Below are 22,933 nucleotides of genomic sequence, written 5' to 3'. Positions count from 1 at the left end.
TGCCCATTTCTTCCTTCAACTTGATATTCCATTCAGGTGTTAATGAACACCACAAGTTATGATCTCTTGTTCATTTTATTATGCTGTTACAGTAAAGCCTTCAAATACAATCTCATTCAAAAACAACTAGAGACAAAAACGTCAACAGACATTAATACTAAATGAAAAATCATATCACCAAAAAGCGCGATTTTCAACTATGATACTAGCAAAAATGCCAGTTATCTTAGAAAACATCTTCCCGTCACATACTTCAATGGAAAATGCTCAAGTGGTTTTGGTATTTATGAATGCTCCTAGCCTAAAACTTTCTTATTAAAATCTGCACAAAGTTAATTTTTGAAGGTAAGTTATAGGTAAAGTGTTGAATTCCACGAAAAAAACAACAAAATTTTTTTTTCATTGGCTCTGCTCTATCAGAATTAAAAACTAAAGAAATCAGTAAGATAAAAATATTAACTAACTATATTTTAATAACGAATTTTAGAACTGTGCACGTGTGTTGCTACAACATATGCACTGCAACTGGTTAATGAGTAGAAACCGTGCTATGTGTATCAAGGCTTGAACCTGCTTCCATATATGACCAAAAATTGTACAGTTACAGAAACTTCTATAAAAATAACCTTTGTTACCTTGGTAACCAAATTTACTTACATGTGTTTGCTAACCAAAGAATAGTTTGCACTAAAAGATCTTATTAAAATCATCAACCAAGAAATCCCTACTACATGGGAAAAAAGCAGAAGTTTTATCTGATTTAAAAGAGACTGCATGCACAAGTGCACCAGAAACTTCTCGCGTAAATTGCACCGGCACACTAGAAACTTCAGTGCAGAGCTGTTTCAATTAAAATCAGAAATTAGTGAAAATTATTCCATACAAAAGTTTTTTTTCCATTCAATAACTCTAGCACAATATTTTATCAAGATTTTGTTTTAAAATATGTGCAACTATGCTCAGTAATGCATCTTCCTACCAAATTTACAGGAAGTCCTGCTGGGGGTTCTGGACAATTTATCAAAGTTTATTGTGCGACAAACAGACCAACATTCTTTTCCCCTTATATCATAAAAAACTGCCACTAAGACCCTGTCATATAAGACTCTTAAATAAGAACCAGCATCATGAGTGTAAATACATGTATAAAGCACATGACGCACCAAGAAAATTTAGCACTTTTCTAGCATAAATATAACACAGGTGAAGTAAAAGACAGATACACCAAACACAAAATTAAACCAAATTTATATAATTCTCATTTCTATAATAAAGTAAGACTTTTCAAATATACTGGGGAAAACTTTTGACAGTTTAAACTAAACTCAAAAACTTCAAAACATGAATTTTCCGGTCACATATTAACTGTAAATTAAACAGAAACACATTCATATCAATGAAAACTTCCTATTCCCTAAACACGGCAAAACACACCAGTCCCACAACATTTTATGTCCAACATTTTGATAAAAGCACAAAACAAAATTAAAATATTTCTACGCATATCAAAGAACAAATCACTAGAAAACAAGCAAAAATGGGAATCCATTCTATGGATTTCTTTTTTCAAAAGATAAAAAACTCCAAAAATTATTTTAAAAAGTAATTTAAAACTGTATGTATAAATACCATCAGTTTACAGGCACTAGAGAAAGACAATTTTGCTTTCCAAACTATTCAGCATTGTATTTCACTCCTTCTTAAAATCTTCACTGAAGATAATATTTAATATTAACTGGTAGTAGTACAAACTTATCACCTTCCTTAAAAATATTTACAATAGGCTGCTGTAGTAGTTTTTTCCTTTGAAAGTTACATATATAATACTGTTTTAAAAGAGAAAACAAGTATTTCAAAGGCAGCCAGCAAATATATATCACATTTAATATTATACAAGTGGTTTTTTGAGATTCTGTTTACAATACCATATTTATTTAATTTAACAAAATCGCAATATCATGAAAGTATTACTGGACACTTCTAAAAAATTTAAACAACTATTCTAAAAAAGCTCTTTGAGATTCAAAAAAAAACTGAATACACCAGTACAGTTTGTTATCACAAAGGAAATGCATAAAGATTTAAACTTCCAAGCAAACTTGCCACTATAAGTGAGCAAAGTATAATGTACACCTGTTGTAATGCCAACATAATATCTAGTTTTAAATTCACCTGCCAACATGATATCTAGTTTTAAATTCACCTGCCAACATGATATCTAGTTTTAAATTCGCCTGCCAACATGATATCTGGTTTTAAATTCACCTGCCAACATGATATCTGGTTTTAAATTCACCTGCCAACATGATATCTAGTTTTAAATTCACCTGCCAACATAATATCTAGTTTCAAATTCATCTCAATCACAAAAGCCTGTAAGAAACAAAAACTTGTTTAACACTTACCCTCCTATATTTCTAAAATCAAGTGTTCCATCATTCAATTTAGGCATTACCACTTATTATTCAAATGGTTGTTCATGGAAAATTTACTGACTGAATAGCAAACAGCACAGACCATGGTCAGCACGCAGATGCAGGCTGGTCTTGGTCTGCACTGATTGCAAAGGCAAAATCACTTGCCGCAAGCAAGCTAAAGGTTACCAGATCTTTTTATCTGTAAAAAGTTTTATATATACATTTTAGAGATTGTTTTGTTTCCTTCAATAAAGAAAATGTTACGAGCTTAGAATCTGATTCCTAGCACTCTAAACGGAACTAAGTTGTATTTATTCTCAAAACAGTACTATTTTCATCCCAAATTCTGCAGTTAAATGTCATAAACGTGTAAGAAATAATGACTTTCATAAAACACACAAAGCCAAAGAAATAACTGCACATTTTCAAAGAAAAACAATATGGGTCATATATAGAGGTGAGTTATCCATGTCTTTGTTTAAAGGTCCAATACTAAGGAAAGTGAACATTTTAATTTCTTTTAAAAAGCACAGAAACTATTTCATTTTATTGGAAAATGAAAGTTGGTATGTAGAAATTCGAAATAAATCACAGTATATGTACAATTATTTTTCTATGAAGTATGAAGAAAGTTAAAAAGACCTGGGGGGTCATTCTGTCGATTCACTGAAATTTCAACATAATACACATACATTTCTTTGAGTTCCAAAGACCTTCTGTAAATTTTGACCTGCCAATCTTCATTATTTAGTGTCTTGCAGAAGTCTATGCACTGGCTATGAAAAAAATTGCCAACTCACTTTCCCTTAGTAATGGACCTTTAAATAATTCTGAGAAAGATTTTAATATCAAACGGAGGCAATAACAGCCTTTAAAACGTGGAAAATGTCCTTTTTTTGAATATACAAACAAATATTGCAGCTGACTAGTATTGACAAAAGAAATCTTTTAAAAACTTTTGACATGAATTTCTGACCAAGTAAAGTTAATTTCTTCATAATACTGTTACTGGATTTGATTCAAAGGAGATCTGAACTACCATGGCAATATACGATCTGTAACACTATGCCCATATAATACTATACAATAACACCCCTTTACCTTTCATTTATCAGTATCTTATCCTAAATGCAAATAAGCATTTAAACTACATTTAGAACAGCAATACAAAACAATATGAGCTTCAAAAGCACAAAAACTATTTCAATTCTTTTAAAACACTAAAAATGCCATTCAATACCCAATATCTTATAAAAAAATGCAGTGTTAAAGATGGTTAACATATCCTGACTTTACAGTATATAACATGTGTTTTTTTCCTATATCCTCACTGCTCCATGTTGAGTTACATAGAACAAACTGTAGAGCTAATGATGTCAATACATTCATTTAATTGGCTCTCATTGATAATAAGGGGCGGAGCAAATCTGATGATGTCACCATGAGTGGGCTTGGCTAGCAAACCATTCAACAGTAACTTCTTGCACACTTTTCCAGCATCAATCTCTGTAAATGGAGAAGATGAAATAATTTAATTTCTAACTGAAAATAAATCAAACAGCATCCACCCACCAGGAAGGATTTACACAAGTCTTCAAAACTAGGTAACAATGTATGTGGAAAATTCTAGTATTTACATCTGTCCCAGATTCTGCAATTCTATGAATGCTTCATTTCCATTGGTCAATTCAAAAATATGCCAGGAAACAGCCAACCTGATGCAAAACTGTTATGGTTTTTTTTTGTATGTGAACGGAAAATAAAAAGCATCAGGTTTGGTACTCTTAATTCTTTTTAGCACAAAAATATCCTACCCAGTTCTTTTTCACTTGCATAACTTTATTAACATTGTTTAACTTCTCATTTCTCCCACAATAAGTTTCATTTGTACTAGTGAAAATAATTAACAGTAATTATAATAATACTCAAATTTGGTTAGAAGGATAGAAATCTAAAACAGAAATAGCTAACAAGACTCTACTTTCATTCTATAATCAATATGCATAAGTAAGCCTTTTCCTCTACAGTTTGACTCTTTTGTAAAAGTAACTATTACAGTTATATTACTGCATCCTCAATGTCATGGTTAAAGTCGGACTTAAATCATTGCTTCATCATCGGATCTAATTGAACCATCTGATGAGAATTCTATGAAAGCATTCCTGCTTACGGAGGTATGGTTTAAAGTGCTTTTGTCTCTACAACAATTGAGTGCTCTGCTTCTTAACAAAGACTTCATATGAACAAGCTGACTTTCATACTGTCACTAAGGGAATTTATTACCAAAAATGTTAAACATCAAAACTTTCAATACGGATAATTGCCAATACATATAGAGTTAGGGAATTTTGCTATCAATAGTTTGTTAAAGTCCCGAAAGAACAGACTTAATTTCAATTCCATTTCATTAGTTGGGTTACTGCATAAAACTTACCAGATTTTATACGTCAAGAAGCAGGATAATTTCAATAATATCATAGTAGAGTATGGACTTCAACATATTGACAAATTTCAGATAAATTTCAAAAAAATTTATTCAAGAGTTTTGAGCTATATGTCCTTTGGTATTAGCATGTATTTGTAAATCTACGCTATGAACTTACCAGGATTGAGTAAATGGGACTAAATTGATAAAACATGCCAGTACTGGACTTGGCATTAACTAGTTTTATTAACCAAAGCATGTGAGTTTCAATTTAATATACTTAGTAGTTTTGGGATAGTTAACTATGCCAGAAACTTTGAATTCAATTTTCTAAGTCTAAAAGAGGGCTAATTGCAAAAACTGTCAGGTTTTGGGCATTGACCAAGTTGAGCAGGTATTGATCTAGAAAAAGAAAAATAAGTTTCAAATTTGTATGCCTTTTAGTAATAGCTGTATGTACTTGCATGCAAAACTTTAACCAGAATTTTCTAAGTCCAAAAGGGGGCATAATTTGCCCAAAATACATGTCAGAGTTATGGGACTTGACCCAGTGAGGTAGGTAATTGATCTAGAAAAAGAAAAAATAAGTTTCAAATCTATATGCCTTTTAGTAATAGCTGTATGTACTTGCACGCAAAACTTTAACCAGAATTTTGTAAGTCCAAAAGGGGGCATAATTTGGCCAAAATGAAGGTCAGAGTTATGGGACTTGGTGCTATCAACTAGTTTTATAACCCCAAAGACACATGTGAAGTTTCAATTCAATATCTGCATTAGTTTTGGAGATAGTAACTTGCATGTAAAACTTTAACCAGAATTTTCTAAGTCCAAAAGGGGGCATAATTTGCTCAAAATACATGTTAGAGTTATGGAACTTGACCCAGTGAGGTTGGTAATTGATCTAGAAAAAGAATAAATAAGTTTCAAAGCTATATGCCTTTAAATGATAGCTGTATGTACTTGCATGCAAAAACTTAACCAAGGTGTGACGCCGACACCGACGCCAGGGTGAGTAGAATAGCTAGACTATTCTTCGAATAGTCGAGCTAACAAAAACAAAAACAAACATTGTATATTGTTGTCCTTAATACAGCAACATTAAAATTTACATGTATCATACCTTGAGAGATTCCATAGCTACAGTGCATGCAAGAGGATTTCCACCGTATGTTGACCCGTGCTCTCCTGGTCGTATTGTCATCATCACAGTATCATCCGCTAAAACTGCAGACACCTTAAAATTTAAGGTACATAAAAACTTACATTTAATATTATTTAATAACAAATTGGCATTTATAATACTTAATAACAAATTTACATTTATATTACTTAACAACAAATTTAAGGGATAGCCGAAACACTGCCAATGACAAAATGTAGAAAAAAAATGAAACCTGTTGACATTTTCAATTATATGTATATATTTCCATAGTGAAACTTAGTGACATTGTGTGAGAATTTCTCTGATAATAAAAAATAAACTGACATTGTAGGAGAGCATTTCTAATAATGACATTTAAATGCTATGTGTGCAAACATTCTTAATGTAAAGTGACCTGCTGCAGGTTACTTTAGTGCATAATTTTCAGACTCAAGCATTCTTGATTGGGACTTACTGTCAATAAACAATTAGGTTATGAAGTTTGAAGTTAAGAATATTCCTGTTAATGAAACTTGAGGCAATACGGTTTGAGAATATTCCAGATACCCGGTAATGAAATATAACACAACTTTGTATGATAATATTCCTGTTAATGAAATATGAAGTTGCACTGAAAATGAAAATTCTAGATAACAAAACTATTACGTACAGGTAGTACTCCACCAGAAAGAGCTTTACCAAGGATCAGTATATCTGGCTTCACATTCTCATGGTCTACAGCCAGTCTCCTGGAAAATCAAAAATGTATGTAGGGTCAGAGCTCCAGATAAGATGCATATTTGCGTAAATACGTTTTGAAATTTACAAAAAACGCATTTAAAATCAAACCTACGCGTACTGATACGCATTGAAAAAACGGGATACGTATTTTACTCGATTTAAGTGCGTAATCCAATTTTATCGTAAATCAAGCACATCCTTTTTGTAATCGAGTACAACAAACAAAAATGGTGTCTCATAAAAGCAAACGCAAACGATATCGTAAAGTAATGCCATTTTCTTCTTCAAGTATATTAGTGTGTGACAAGAGATGACTCGGACAATGCCTATCGCTAATCACGTGATCTATGATATATAATGGGTAACTGTTGAAAAAGCCGAAGCACCATACATGTTGGTGTTTCTGAGAAAAACATTGACAGTCAAAGTATCACTGGCTGTTGATATATCGCAGTGGTCAGTAACTGAAATTAAGATGTAGTGTAAGATGTAATGTATGCAGTAAACAAAATGTTAAAACTATTTGAATGAAGGCTAAAAAATATTCAGGAAAACAGCATTGGTCGACAAAGGCACTTCAGCGGAGCACATGAATATCAGAAAATTATACAAACGAACAGTTATTATTATTACCCTTTTAAATGATTTCGAATTCTGAAAAAACATTTAGAATTCTAAAATACCCTTTTGGAAAAACATCTAGGAGTAAAATACCATTTGAAAAAAAAACTAGGGGGTAAAATACCCTTTAACCTAAAATCTTATCTGGAGCTCTGTAGGGTTTTAATTATAATGTGAAAATGTTATTATCCAACAGTAAAATATTTTGATGAAAGATAAGCATACTGAGTGTGAGCGACAAACATAAAACCAAGGATATTTCAGTATATACAGTAGTACAAGTGTAGCTAAATTTTGTGTATGATCGAAAAAAAAAAAAAAAAAAAAAAAAAAAAAAAAAAAAAAAAAATATGTTTTCCTTGTGAGGAGGTGATTGAGGGTAGTGGGCCGAAGACAGCACTCAATCATTTCCATGAAATAGGTATTCTTGTATGACATTTTAGATGGTAGCTTAAATAAGCTGTTGACTTTCCATTCATACAAGGGAATGCCAAATCACATTATGGAGAATATGTACCAGTAATAAAAAGGAAATTTCTGACTGTCATTATAGGTTCACTATCTTACATGTAAGATGGATTAAATAAGCTACATCCAGGTTAGGCAGCTAACATGATGACCACTAAAATGTCACATCCCTTTCTGCCGTATAAGGATAAATCACTTACTTTCCAGTTCTTGCAAGACCAGTCTGAACCTCATCTGCAATCCATAGCACATTGTATTTCGTGCAAAGGTCTCTGACCCCCTTCAGGTACCCCTCATGCGGGACTACAACCCCTGCCTCTCCCTGGATGGGTTCTACCATAAATGCGCAGACATTTGGGTCTTTCAGTTTCAGCTGCAAAGAAGAAAATAAAAATTCATTTAAATGAACAAAAGCTATGGAATCCTATTTCATTTAATCAAAATTAATGTTTTAAAACATAATAATGTAGGTGAAAAATTATAAGGGTTTAAAGGAATTATCCCATTTTGACAAAACTGCTCCTTATCATGTACACGATCTCATGGAAAAAACAAGTGGAAACAAACCTTTGCTGTTCACTTTTTACAGCAAAGAATATTTAAGCTAGTTGTAATTATTTTCTTCTATTTGTTAAACGGCTAGACTTATAATTAAGTCTTACTTTTTACCTCTAAAGCTTCAAGATCATTGTATGGGACAATTTCAAATCCTGGCATATATGGCCCATAATCCTCGTAAGCAGAGGGGTCAGTGGAGGAGGACACAGCAGCTAGGGTACGGCCCCAGAAGTTCCCTTCTGCAAAGATGATCTTGGCGTGGTTCTTAGTTATGCCCTTGACCTTGTAAGCCCACTTCCGAGCTAACTTGCATGCAGTCTCACCTCCTTCGACACCTGCAATAAATGATTGTTCTGGTTGCTATAGTAACACAAAAATCAATCGTTATTTTTTAACATCCTGCAAATTAATTTTAAATATTGCTGGGCTGACTGGGTTTCCTTATCGACTGGATTTTTAACCACTTATATCTAGATGGTAAAAGACTTGCATTCAGCTGGCTTATAAAAGCTTGCAGTTCTACCCAGGCGCCAGTACGTGCCTGAAGCTATCCATGAAGAGGCACCTGGGGTCTCCCTCCATAAGATAGAGATGGAAGTTGCCATATGACCTACATAGTGTTGGTGTTACTTATGACCAAACAAAACAAGAGCTGTCAGTGGACAGCGCGCTCGACTATTCTCAGTGCTTGATAGTATAATATAAGCAATGAGTAAAACTTTAACATTACAATAAGCATATTCTAAGTCGAAAAGGGGCCATAATTCAGTCAAAATGCTTGATAGAGTTGCCTCCTTCTTTGTACAGACTGGGGTCATGATGATAAACAAGTATGCAAAATATGAAAGCAATATCTCAATGGACTTTGAAAATATCTGGGATGGTACGCAAACTTTAACATTTATTCTAAGTCGAGAAGGAGCAATACTTCAGTCAAAATGCTTGATAGAGTTGCCTCATCCTTTTTACAGACTGGGGTCATGATGGTAAACAAGTATGCAAAATATGAAAGCAATATCTCAATGGACTTTGAAAATATCTGGGGTGGTACGCAAACTTTAACATTTGTGTGATGCTCACGCTCACGCCGAATCCGGTGCGAGTAGGATAGCTCCCCTATTCTTTGAATAGTCGAGCTAAAAATAACTTCAAGATTAGCAAATACTCCTTTCTATCACAAGATGCCACCAATTTGGTTTGACCATTACTATAAGGTCCAACAACTCTAGGCCAAACACTTTGAAATACAAGCAACACAAATATTGAGACCCTTCATGCATATTTTTGACAAAGTCAAGGGCCATAACTCTGGTTTGGCTGAGTGAAATCCCAAACAAAACCTCAGTGGCTAGCTTCAAATGCTGAATACCAATCTTATGACAGGTGTATATCAGGACAGACAAATGGTAAATCTAAGTACCCTCTTGTAATGGTTTACTGGTAAATGATCATTCATAGCAGGTCTTTATTTGGAGATGGACCTTTGTACAAGTTTGACTGCAAGTAACATAGAGGAATTTGAAATAAACTTAAATCTAATGTACCTGTGTTCATAGGGAGAACTTTATCGTAGCCAAATAGGTTGGTGATGTACTGTTCATATTCTCCCAACAAGTTGTTGTAGAAAGCCCTCGAGGTTAAGGTCAGCTTGTGGGCTTGGTCTACTAAAGCCTGGAACATTCATTGTTAACATTTTTATTACAGTAGAAGACAGCTTTTAGCTTCTCAATTAACACTTTATCATTAATTTTCATTCTGGACTGACTTTAACAGATTTTGTCTTTGCGTCAATCCAAGAAACTAAATCCCTAGGAACATGCAAATTTTCCAGTGTTTAACCCTTACCAATCTAAATTTCTATAATGAACTTGTCCATCTTTCAATTTAGCCAGTACCATTAACTGTTAAAATGGGTGCATACCAAAAAGACACTGATTGAATGGCGAACAGTGCAGATCATAATCAGACTGCACAGATGTGCAGGCTGATCATTATCTGCACTGGTCGCAAAGGCAGAATTAATCGTGTCCAGCATAACAAGGGTTAAAATTTGAAACCCACAAATCGAAGTCCCCAAGAAATGATCATTTTCTCCAAAACCACAAAATTGTATGCCCACAATATTAAATGATTTACAGTAGATGCAGCTAAAAGAGTTCACATTAACAGGTATCTAAAAACATAATAAATAAATTATAACCGTGGGTAAATATGATATACATGAATAATATGTAAATGAAGTGGCTGAGTATTCCAATTCTATCTCGAAATATTGATTCCTACTGGCTGGAGAGTATGAAGCTGGTAGATCCAATAATTTCTGTTGCATCTTTATTTTGTATTATTTTCTGTCTCTGGATCACAATGTATGATCTCATTGATTTGACATATTGTTGCAAGTTAGTATGTACTTGTAGTCTTCAGTGCCATACTCTAATAAACATGACTGTCTGCTTACTGTAAAATCATCAATATTCATGGGGAACAATTTTTTCATTTATTTTGCAGATGACTCAATCCACAAAATTTAATCCCAAGAAACATATTGTAAACAGATCATGTTTTATATCAAATAAGGTTAAGAAATTCAACAGTTTTAGTTGTTTATTTCAGCAGAACACCAGGGAGAATTTATGTCAATAATAGTCTAAAATCATTTACCAGAGATTTGTCACAAGTTTTCACGACCTTGTTTGTCAACCAAGTTGAAAAGTGTCCCATATGACCAGCTTGGCCACTTATATAAGCTCTGAAAGTGCCAGGACTGTCAGAATTGACCAATCATATGGTTCCATTTGTCCTGTAAGTCTGGCAGGATGACAGGATTTTTATTGGAATGGCGGCCATATTGCCAGGAATATTTTAGAAAAAGTGAATTTACATAAATAATATGAATGATAATATGCTAAAAACACTTAAAATACAAGCCTTACTAGTCATTTCAAATGTTTAACCAAAAGCTTTATTAAAAACTCATAAAAGGAAAGAATTATTAAGGAATATAAATTCCTAGCTGCAAGGATTTTGAATATTCCCGCCTGCCAAACTTAGAGGTCATAGCTGGACAAATCATTATTACAAAATACTGCAAGAATAGCTGAAAGATAGAAAAGTTACATAGTTTCTAGATGAGAAAACATTAAAAGGTTTCATGTGACACATAATATGTGAAGAACTAGCAACTAATTATTTATAAAGAGGCCTTGGAAATTTGACCCAAGGTAGACAACTCTTGTCGGCCATTTTGAAGCCAGTTTACAAAAAGGTAAGAAAATCAATGATTTCTTCAAATATAACCCCTTAATAAATGTCCTATAAAGTCCTATATGTTCAAGATGTCCTATAACATTGTATTAATATCTTAATTTGTGAGATATTCTCTTAGAATACATAAAATAGTGGAAAAATGTCACAGTCTCGAGAAGTTCAGAAATCCTGGCAGGTAAGTGCCTTAAATACCTCCGAATATAAGCTTCATTATCAATTTATTCTGTTAGTAAAGTATCCTACATTGTCATCCAAAGTTTATATATTATGCTTCATTTAAGATATACTGTCTAGATTGTTTATTTATAAAAATAGCCATATGTAAGCTTGAGGTTAAATTTGGTATTGAAATTCTGAGTCTATTACAATATAAATGTTCCATCTATTTTATCTTTATAATTTGAAAACCATGAATTAATGCTCCCAGAAAACTACTTTTTTTTGACAAAACCATAAATTGCTAACAAAATAAAATGAACTTACAGTATTCTGCATATTTTTTTCAAAGTACATTTTACACAGTTAAAATTCATGAATCTGAGTGCTTATAATTTTGTGGAATATTTTCAACTAACTTCAGTAAAGTTTTTTTTCAGTTTATTAGAAAACAGAATTAAAGAAAGATGTTGCAACATTATCTGGATTTAGACATTGTGTCTGGTTTCTCAACACAGTATGTTTTGTGCAAGATGATGAGACACATGCTTAGCATGTATCAACCAATTATCTTAACTACTGGTACCCTGTTAACAGTAAATCAATGACTTTAAAACCTTAATGCAAAGAAATACAAACGTAAACAATTTCCGCCTTTGTGATTCATTTGTATCTTCAAATCTGATAAAAGAATCACCAACAAAAGAAGTTGTCATCTTTGACAAAATAACGGCTAAACTCAGTCAAGTATGTTGTAAAATGTGATGATTTATCAAGCGCAAAATAGGCCTACAATTAACCTTCACAATCAAGACAGAGGTTTTGTGTTACAGTTTACAACAAGACACAAAAACCTCTTCAGTTGCTGTTAACATGAATTAAGAACGACATTTATGCACACTTTGGGATTACTATGAAATTATTAATTTCCGTGGGGCACTAACATTCAGGGATTCATTGGTTGAGTCAAACCATGAAAAATTTAATCCCAAATAAGCAGTAAAATTTCCATTCATTTTAGGTCAAACTCCATGAATTTATATCCCCACGAAATACTTGTTTCTACCAAAACCATGATATTTTGGGCCCGCAAACTGAAATGATTTATAGTACACATCAAAAAAGTTAAAAAATACTTTTTCTGATACAGCAAAATCATTTAACTTTGTGGGCATGAATTTTTGTGATATTGACTAAAACCGATATTTCATAGCGATAAGAATTTGTTGATTTCAACTTAGACAAAAATAAATAGGAATTTCATTTTTTTCAGGAGTTACTTTCGCTGATTAATACGCTCAGGAAATCCGCAAAAATTAGTCCCCCACAAACAATTATGATTTTGTTGTACTGGTACATTAATTATTAATAAGATGAAACTTATGCTTATGTTGAAAAGTATTTTTTTCAGAAAACAATTTGCTCAGCATAGCAAAATAACTGGACAATTAGATACAGTTTATAGGCGTAGCTAGGTGTTATTCAAATGTCTATTTTACGCTATTTTTACACTTTTATTGCGGCCAAGTTGTTGATTTATCTCTTTTCTAAACATGAAACCTGTCATACTTGATACATTACCTTAATGATCCTAGGATGACAATGACCTTGATTTACTGCACTATAAGCACTGAGGAAGTCAAAGTACTTGTTACCGTCCACGTCCCATACAAACACACCTGCAAAAATAAACACTCATTGTAAAACTGTACTTTATACCTCATGTTAATTACACTGCACAATCATTTTTGACTAAAATATTTTCTGAAACCGGTTGATTTACGATATCCCATCTCTTCACTAAATGAAAGACTCTTTTGACTCATAAATAGAAAATGACCATTATTACTAATTTTGATATATGTAATAAACGATTAATTAATTAAACAGCAGATAATCTTTTTAAAATCTCTCACTTCATTTAAATATTTCAATTTTAAAATGAACCAGGGACTTTGTTTATATTTCTTAACATTGTGAATATTTATAAGTCAAAATTGCACTTAAACATTAAGTAGTAGCTAACATAATTGAGCCGCGCCATGGGAAAACCAACATAGTGGCTTTGCGACCAGCATGGATCCAGACCAGCCTGCGCATCCGTGCAGTCTGGTCAGGATCCATGCTGTTCGCTAACAGTTTCTCTAATTGCAAAGGCTTTGAAAGCGAACAGCATGGATCCTGACCAGACTGCGCGGATGCGCAGGCTGGTCTTGATCCATGCTGGTCGCAAACCCACTATGTTGATTTTCCCATGGCGCGGCTCAATTATACATACCATCAGTAGTAAGTACATGTATACAAATTACATCAACAAACATGAGGAAAATAAACAACATGCAAAATTATGGCAAATGTGCCTGTTTTTAGAGATCATGAATCATTTATCACCGTTAACCTGTCAAGGACTGTTCTCCTTAGAATATAAACACTATTAAGCAAGCTTATCTAATTTCAGAGAAACTTTTTAATGACAACATATACTAAGAAACTGTAACATTATAAATAATAATGTTAACCTTGTCCCTTATTTAAGGCCACGCCAAGTGGAGCGTAATTGTGAGCCCCATATCTGTCTTCTCTTTCAAATATGGCCTCTGATTTCTGGCCGATCTTTGCGGGTTTCACACCGGAGGAGGTGCACCTCACTGCAGTCTGTGATATCCTCTGTGAGGCTGCAACCAGTGGTCTATAAAGTCTGCTCAACATGCTGTACTGTAAGCTTTAACACTGTAAATAAACAAGTCAATATGATTTTAAATTGCATTTAAACATGCAGGGTGGCTTTGTTATGAAGTAAATGTGCATCAAATATAATTTAAAATCAAACTTAAAGCCTTTGTCATTTAAGAAACAAAAACGATCCTCAATAATTTCATGATTTTTTAAAAAAAAGACCTATTATAGATGAATAACAGTTAAAGTTAAATGTTTTATGATCCAAATTGAACAAATATAACTTTGTATTAGTACTTTTTCTGACCCCCCCACCCCCTCCCCCCTCACCCAATTACATAATTTTACATAATTATAAGTTGGGGGTCAAACAATGAACTCTTAATCATGACAAAAAATAAAATATAATTTTGCATTTTCTTCACTCTGATTTCAACTCTGATCATGATGGTTTCCATCAATATTCCATCAAGAAATAACAACAGCGACTGACAAGTGCAAAGCAATATACCCCCAACTTCTTTGCAGATGTGGTTGACAAAACAGGATCCGGACATTTGCCCCCCAATAAAAAAGAGGACTGCTGGACATTTGCCCCCCAGTTGAAATGGTAGATAGGACATTTGCCCCCCAGTGCTTATTTCTGAAGCGGACATTTGCCCCCCAATATTTTTGCCCCCTAGTGATTTTTTAGGAACTTGGTAGAAGATAATTATCATATTATAGATAACAATGTCTTTGTTTCTTACATCTTTCTAGTAGATAATTGCCAAATTAACAAGTTTGAGTGTTGAAAACATTGCACAAATTAAAAAATTATAACATTGTTATGAGCACTTTTATAACTCAATAATAGGCTATTATTTACCTTAACACCTGAATGTAATTAACATATTCATCAAATTTTTATCAATAACATAGTTTTTTTTTACTGAAAATTGCCTTTTAGAGTAATTCTGATAATAAAACAAGAGCTGTCGGATGACAGCGCGCTCGACTATTCGAAGAATTGATTGAAGAATGGGGTCAAAATATTTCCATAGATTTTCAGACTAAACAAAAAAATGGATTAAACAAAAAATGTTCCTGTATTTGTGGATTTCGATTAGTCTTGCACTAAATGGCAATGTGTGACCATGATAGCAAATATGTTAAGTTATATGTTAGGCAAAACATGGACTTATATGAAAAATTTAACTAATTTCTAAGTCCAAAAAGGGCCATAATTCAGTCAAAATAGTTGACAGAGTTATGTACTCTTGCCTACAGATGGAAATCATGTTGATAAACTAGTGTTAAAAGTTTCAAAGCCACAGTTCAAACAGTTTTGACAAAACGCTGACTTGTAAGAAAAACTGAACAAATTTCAAAGTCCAAAAAGGGCCATAATTCAGTCAAAATAATTGTCAGAGTTATGTACTCTTGCCTACAGATGGAAATCATAATGATAAACAAGTGTTTAAAGTTTAAAAGCCATATGTAAAATAGTCTTGACAAAACATGGACATTTACAAAACAGAACCAATTTCCAAGTTCAAAAAGGGCCATAATTCAGCCAAAAAAGATGAGAGAGTTACGTACTCTTGCCTATTGATAGAGACTATTATACTGAACAAGATATAAAAGTTTCAAAGCCATATGTCAAACACTTTACCCAAAATATAAACTGGTACGAAAAACTTAACCAAGATTTCTAAGTCAAAAGGGGCCATAATTCAGTCAAAATGCTTGATGGAGTTATGTACTCTTGCCTACAACTGAACATGGTGATGGTAAACAAGTGTTGAAAGTTTCAAAGCTTTATCTCAAAAGACTTTGTCAAAATATGAACTGGTATGAAAAACTTAACCAAGATTTCTAAGTCAAAAGGGGCCATAATTCAGTCAAAATGCTTGACAGAGTTATGTACTCTTGCCTATAACTGGACATGGTGATGGTAAACAAGTGTTGAAAGTTTCAAAGCTTTATCTCAAAAGACTTTGTCAAAATGTGGACTGGTACGAAAAACTTAACCAGGGTGTGACGCCGACGCCGACGCCAACGCCGTGGTGAGTAGGATAGCTCTACTTATTCTTCGAATAGTCGAGCTAACAACATAAAACACAGTATATCTACTGGCACATAGGATAAAAATATTGGGGGGCAAATGTCCATTCTAAAAATAAGAAGTGGGGGGCAAATGTCCTATCTGCCATTTCAACTGGGGGACAAATGTCCAGTAGTACATTTTTTCATTGGGGGGCAAATGTCCTACAATCGGACAAAACAATAATGAAAATGTCACATAATTTCCAGTTTTCACCGGGTCAGAAATAAAAAATCTTAATGGTCCAAATGCAACATCATAGGTTTCTTAACCATACATTTACTACTTGTATAATTATGTGAGGTACGTTTTGTGGGTTTTTTTTGGTAGGATTTTAAGTCAGACTCATTTTGCAACTTCCAGTATTTAATGGTTGAGAAAATAATAACCATGTCATTACCTGGCTCATATAAAGAAATCCCTGCAGCAGAAAAAAAATTGATCAAAATGAAACATCAAGTCACAATTATGCAGATTCTGGGTTCCAATTTAAGCTCGCATATTCACAAAATGCCAGAGTAAAATGTGAAATGCAAGAAGTCATTCCACACACTTGCACATTTTTGTGAGTTCAAACGATGGATAGCAGTTTTCATTTCTTCAACTTTCAGTTTCAATTTGTTGAAGATGATGTTTTTGCATTTATAAATCGATTGACAACGTTTTTTTCACTGTGTGTGCACTTGTTAGCCTTAAATAACACATGGCAGTAATTCATTTATATTTTCATATAATCCAATTTACAGTGACTCAATGAAATGTTGGCAAAAAATTAAAAAGTGTGTTTAAAAGTATGTTAATTAAAATCATATCAAAATTATTTTTACTGTCTTTAAAGCAATAGTTCGAGATCTGAACTGACAGTTATAGAATATATGATTTATATTTACAGTTTTCTTAGACTTTTTGATATCTCCCAAGATGACACAGGAAAAAATTACCGATGCTAAAGCTTATCTATTCACTAAATGTTATCTTGAAGCCACGTTCTGCAAGTGTTTAGTTCATGATTCCTGTATGACTGATAAGATCTATACTGCTCATTGTGCTCAAAATGCAAAAAAAATTTTCTTCAATAATTTAGAGTACAAATGTATGTTTGAACATAGTCAAAATCACAGGGGCTGGTATGGTAGTTAAAAATATCAGACATGTACATGCTCATTTTACCTTAAACATTCATTATTTAATTATTTTACATTTCATTTTCAATTTTTTTTTCATTATAATCCAATAGACGTCTAAGTGTAACAAGAGGGGCCTAAGTCGCTCATCTGAGGCCGACTTTGACCTAATTAGATCTTGCTTGTGACAAAGTATTAAATTTACAAAATAATTTAAAAAAAAAAAATAAAAATTTTAGAATTAAAAAAGACCTTTAAAAGTAATTCTATGTTTTGCACTAGAGGCCCCTAAAAGGGGCCAAGTGCCCCCATTTGAACAAACTTGGGAGAGGACCATATAATGATGCCACAGACCAAGTTTAATGAAGATCCATCAAGCGGTGCATGGCAAGAAGTTGTTTAAAGGTATTTCTATTTTTAGCTCTAGCGGTCCGTAAAGGGGCCAAGTGCCCCAATTGGAACAAACTTGGGAGAGGACCATATAATGATGCTTCAGACCAAGTTTGATGAAGATCTATTAAGCGGTTCATGAGAAGAAGTTGTTTCAAGGTATTTCTATTTTTAGCCCTAACAGCCCGTAAAAGGGGCCAAGTGCCCCCATTTAAACAAATTTGAGGAAGGACCTTTTAATGATGCTACAGACCAAGTTTGATGATAGCTCTAGTGGCCCCTAAAAGGGGCCAAGTGCGGCCGTCACCCCACTTGAACAAATTTGGGAGAGGACCTTATAATGATGCTACAGACCAAGTTTGATGAAGATCCATCAAGCAGTTCATGAGAAGAAGTCGTTTAAAGTTTTTTCTATTTTTAGCTCTAGCGGCCCCTATAAGGGGCCAAATGCCCCCATTTGAACAAATTTGAGAAAGGACCTTATAATGATGCTAAAGACCAAGTTTGATGAAAATCCATCAAATGGTTCATGAGAAGAAGTCGTTTACAGGGATTTGTTTTTAGCTCTAGCAGCCCCTTAAGGGGCCAAGTGCCCCCATTTGAACAAACTTGGGAGAGGACCTTATAATGATGCTACAGACCAAGTTTGATGAAGATCCATCAAGCAGTTCAAGAGAAGAAGTTGTTTAATTAAGTTTTTCTATTTTAAGCTCTTAGGCGGCCCAAGTGCCCCCATTTGAATAAAACCGAAAGAACCTTATAATGATGCTACAGACCAAGTTTAATGAAGATCCATCAAGCAGTTCATGAGAAGAAGTCGTTTAAAGGGTTTTTTTATTATTAGCTCTAGCGCCCCTAAAAGGGGCCAAATGCTCCCATTTGAACAACATTGATAGAGAACCTCACCAGGATGCTACAGACCAAATTTGGTGTTATTCTGACCAGTAGTTTCAGAGGAGAAGATGTTTAAGTAAAAATGTGGACGATGGACGATGGATGCCGGACCATTCTATACTAATAGCTCACCCTGAACCTTCGGTTCAGATGAGCCAAAAATATGTTATGTCAGGTCTTATTTTTAGGACTAGGGGACTAGTAACACACCTAGCCGTTGTCCAAATATTTGAAGTGAAAAAATTTGCTATTTCACATAAATTCAAATTATACAATATAAAAATATTCCTTTTTCCCCAACTAACAAGCAGCATAAACATGAATTGTCAGAGGAGACTTGTAATGCTGACTAGGGAGATGTGGGCATACCTGAAAAATCTGTTTGTTTCTTTGGGGTTTAATACCTTTCTGAACAGTATTTCAGATATGTAATGGCAGGCAGTTAACCTAAGCCAGTATTCCTGGATTCTGTACCAGTACTAACATTAACCTTGCTGTTCTCTGCAAGTAAATGCACCACTTCTCCACATGAATCCGACATGGAGGCCGAAAGATATCAGACACAATGCCTCTTATCAGAATCCACAGACTAAATTGAGTAATTGTTGAATTGAAACAATTTTATGTAAAATTCTATACAGAAAGGGGAATAATTTATAACAGGCACTAGACTTTTCGCAGTGCTTGACTCGGAATTAGAGCTATGCCTGGAGTAAAAGCTTTATAAAATTTTAACCAAAAAATTCTAAAATAAAATGGGCATAACTCTGTCAAAATTCAAATCAGAGTTATGTTTGTTTCTCCTGGTGTAGACTTTGATAGTAAATAACTATTTTAAGTTTCAAGTCAAAAGCTTTGATAGCAACAGAGATATTTGACTTTATTAAAAACTTTAACCGAAAAAATCTAAGTACAAAAGGGGCATAACTCTGTAAAAGTTAAAATCAGAATTATGGGGATTGTTTCTCCTGGTGTAGACTTTGATAGTAAATAATATTTTAAGTTTCAAGTCAAATCTTTCATAGTAACAGAGATATTTGACTAAAATTATCAAAAACTTTAACCAAAAACAATCTAAGTTAAAAAAAGGGCATAACTCTGTCAAAATTCAAACAGAGTTACAGGGATTGTTTCTCCTGGTGTAGACTTTGATAGTAAATTACAATTTTAAGTTTCAAGTCAATAGCTTTGATAGTAACAGAGAGATATATTTGACTTTAACAAAAACTTTAACCAATGGCTACGCCGACGCTGGGGCAAGTGCAATAGCTCTACTTTTTCTTCGAAAAGTCAAGCTAAAAACTGAAATTGATTCACCATGTCGTTATCGTTACTTTTTCACCCTAAGTCTTATTTACTGATCTGGCCGACTGGAAACATTGGAATTTATGGACTCAGAATGAGTGTTACAAATGATGTGCATGTATCAAGAAATCAATCTGACTAAAGTACTTGATCTTCTAAACGAAGATCTGAGAACGACCCATTCACATTCGTCTTCTGTATATTTTGGATTTCCATGATTGCCATTTTTATGTTATCCAATCAGACGACTTGTTCGATTGTCAAAGAGTAAGAAAAATATGCAGTTATTCCAGGACTCGAACCCGGGACCCCTCGCTTACAAAGCAAGTGGCCTACTGACTGAGCTAACCGGCTATCTGATACATTACGACATAAGAATTGTAAATATCAAAAGTCAATGCCAGAGGTAGATTTGCAAGATGTTGTAAGCTAGGCTCTGATTGGCTAGTGAAAGGGCCGTCAGAACGAGGCAATGAATAGGTCGTTTTCAGATCCTATGCGTAGCGTAATAGGAGATGTACTTTAGTCAGATTGTCAAGAAATCCTCTTCAAATGAATATTTATAAGTTCAATATATATATAAACTATCTGTATGTCTGTTGAGCCAACTTCACCATAAAATGTCATGTATACATCAAGAAAATTAAAAATAGTACAGCGTTACAAGCACCTGTGTAACAGACCCCAATAAAAGACACGAATTTGAAAAGACCCAATGAAGGACACCAAACTGGCATAATTTCTTCCCAATTTTTCATATTTAAAATGTTCATTCAAGGCTATAAGCCTCACTGACAAGTTGTCAACAAATGAAACAAAATGCATGATATCTACCAAAGCTTGCCACATTAATTAAAGACAAAAACCTTTAAATTACCAAGGAATCTTCTAATTTGCCGAACAAAACAAAAACCGTGTAAATATGGAAGGCTGGTTCTCAAGTCTGTAACGTAACACAGCGTTGTCGCAGTTTACAGGGAACAAGCCAACACGTGTCAAATGAATGCGCACTTGTCCGGTATATTGTAACGGTTTTACGGCATTTACATCGGTTGTTCCTACTCCCAGGTTAAAGGTCAGTAATTCAAATCCTTCTTTGTTTCATATAAAAAACGACAACTTCAGATCGTCTTTACGTATCTTTAGAGAACATCACTTTTTCCTACAACTATTTTTCATGAAAGTTCTATCACAAATTAACGAAAAAATGAAAAGAAAATAGGGGGTTATGTAGTTCCTAGTGAAATGCCAGTCAGTTGTGGTCTGCTACCCTAAAAATGGCGCATATTTGCTCTCGTCCGCGCAATAAACACCTACTTCCGGTTTCGATCTGCAAAACTTGCCATGTGGGATGTATGAACATGAAAACCGTCTCATTTCATGCAGAATGTATTCTAGTAGTGAAAAATGGTGATTAAAGCACTCGTTCTACACGAATTTGCGCAAAAAATGGAAAAATTAGGATCTATTTATTATGGACTTCTTTCGACTACACCACGGAAGCACATTTTTCGACCGAATTACTGACCTTATCCCTCCCAGTACCGCACGTGCGTACGTTTTATTTTCAGAAGTGAAAAATAACAAAAAGTTTATTTAACATAAATTTAATAGAAAATTCGGCCTAAGTGGGGTTAGGAGTGATGGCAAGTCATAATAATCTTATTCTGACTGCCCTGCCAGCCAGAATCTATACTGTATAATTGCTAAATCGCTAAAAAAAATCACCAATGTTTTACCATTACTGCAGTAGTGTAAAAAAAAGATACATTTTGTAATTCATATGCGGTGTACCATCAGCAATGAGTTATTCACCTTCACTTTACACTGCAAATGGTATCATTTTCCTTATCAAGAATAGATGTATTTGCTGATATAGTAGAAAAATTGAAAACTCCACAGGTGGATCAACACGACAAAAATGAAAACTTGCTACAGGCTCGGTTTGCTTGAGCCTGTTCATGCATGGCAGTGGAAATGCAAGCTACCGTCCCTGGTTTCTAATATAACCAGAGCTGTCGGAGGACTTTTCAACTGTCAAATGTCAATTGAATGAATATTAAAGTTGAAAAAGGGGTATAATTTTGTAAAATTTCAAAACAGGGTTATGGAACCTGTACAAGCATTTCAGCTCATGACAATCTGGAACAACTGATACGTATTAGACCAAAGAGCTATAACTTCTTTGATTAGACCTTCTTGTGACAATGGACAATTGTGTGAAGTTTCAATCCATTTCCATTAGTGGGTACTGAGAAACCAGCTTACATACTCGAAAAAATAAAAGGGGCATAATTTTGTAAAAATACAAATTAGAGATATAGAACCTGTGTACTGCATATCAAATCATAACAGTGAACAAGTGTGTGAAGTTTCAATCCATTCCCATTAGTGGGTACTGAGATACCAGCTTACATATAAAACCTTAAACTAAAATTTCTAAGTCGAAAAAGAGACATAGTTTTGTAAAAAATGCAAAATAAAGTTATGGAACCTGTGCAGTGTAAGTCAGTTTATCACGATGAACAAATGCGTGACGTTTCAATCCATTCCCACAAGTAGTTACTGAGATACCAGCTTACATACAAAAATTTAAACAAATTGGGACGCCGACGCCAGCAGCGACGTGAACATCGACGCATGGGCGTGTCCAATAGCTCTACC

The 22,933-nt window shown here is 33.9% G+C and overlaps 1 protein-coding gene and 1 long non-coding RNA gene across 2 annotated transcripts; both read right to left on the bottom strand.

The window, feature by feature from the left end:
* Positions 1-56: 56 nt before the first annotated feature.
* LOC128559543 (uncharacterized) lies at positions 57-4,014 on the bottom strand. Its single transcript, XR_008372444.1, has 2 exons — positions 2,328-4,014; positions 57-2,172 (listed from the first exon to the last, which is right to left on the bottom strand). It is a non-coding gene; the product is annotated as an uncharacterized LOC128559543 (long non-coding RNA).
* Positions 4,015-5,938: 1,924 nt separating this feature from the next.
* Positions 5,939-21,304, bottom strand: LOC123547244 (ornithine aminotransferase, mitochondrial-like). Its single transcript, XM_053551532.1, has 8 exons — positions 21,147-21,304; positions 14,314-14,524; positions 13,376-13,473; positions 9,916-10,042; positions 8,483-8,706; positions 8,014-8,186; positions 6,654-6,732; positions 5,939-6,076 (listed from the first exon to the last, which is right to left on the bottom strand). The coding sequence occupies exons 2-8, from the start codon at positions 14,501-14,503 to the stop codon at positions 5,957-5,959; spliced, it is 1,011 nt and encodes a 336-aa protein (XP_053407507.1). The 5' UTR covers positions 14,504-14,524; positions 21,147-21,304; the 3' UTR covers positions 5,939-5,956.
* Between the last annotated feature and the right edge of the window lie 1,629 nt (positions 21,305-22,933).

Source organism: Mercenaria mercenaria, chromosome 9 (assembly GCF_021730395.1).
Source record: "Mercenaria mercenaria strain notata chromosome 9, MADL_Memer_1, whole genome shotgun sequence".
Lineage (NCBI taxonomy): Eukaryota > Metazoa > Mollusca > Bivalvia > Venerida > Veneridae > Mercenaria > Mercenaria mercenaria.
The sequence above is the reverse complement of the archived record's forward strand: the minus strand, read 5'-3'. Positions and strand labels throughout refer to the sequence as shown.

Bases quoted from the DNA above. Each gene is read 5' to 3' on its own strand.
- LOC123547244 (XM_053551532.1), bottom strand. From the start codon at position 14,503: ATGTTGAGCAGACTTTATAGACCACTGGTTGCAGCCTCACAGAGGATA. The intron at 10,043-13,375 runs GTAATGTATCAA...TGAATGTTCCAG, and splicing joins GTCATCCTAGGATCATTAAG to GCTTTAGTAGACCAAGCCCA. The intron at 6,077-6,653 runs GTACGTAATAGT...TTAAATTTTAAG, and splicing joins TTTCTGGTGGAGTACTACCT to GTGTCTGCAGTTTTAGCGGA.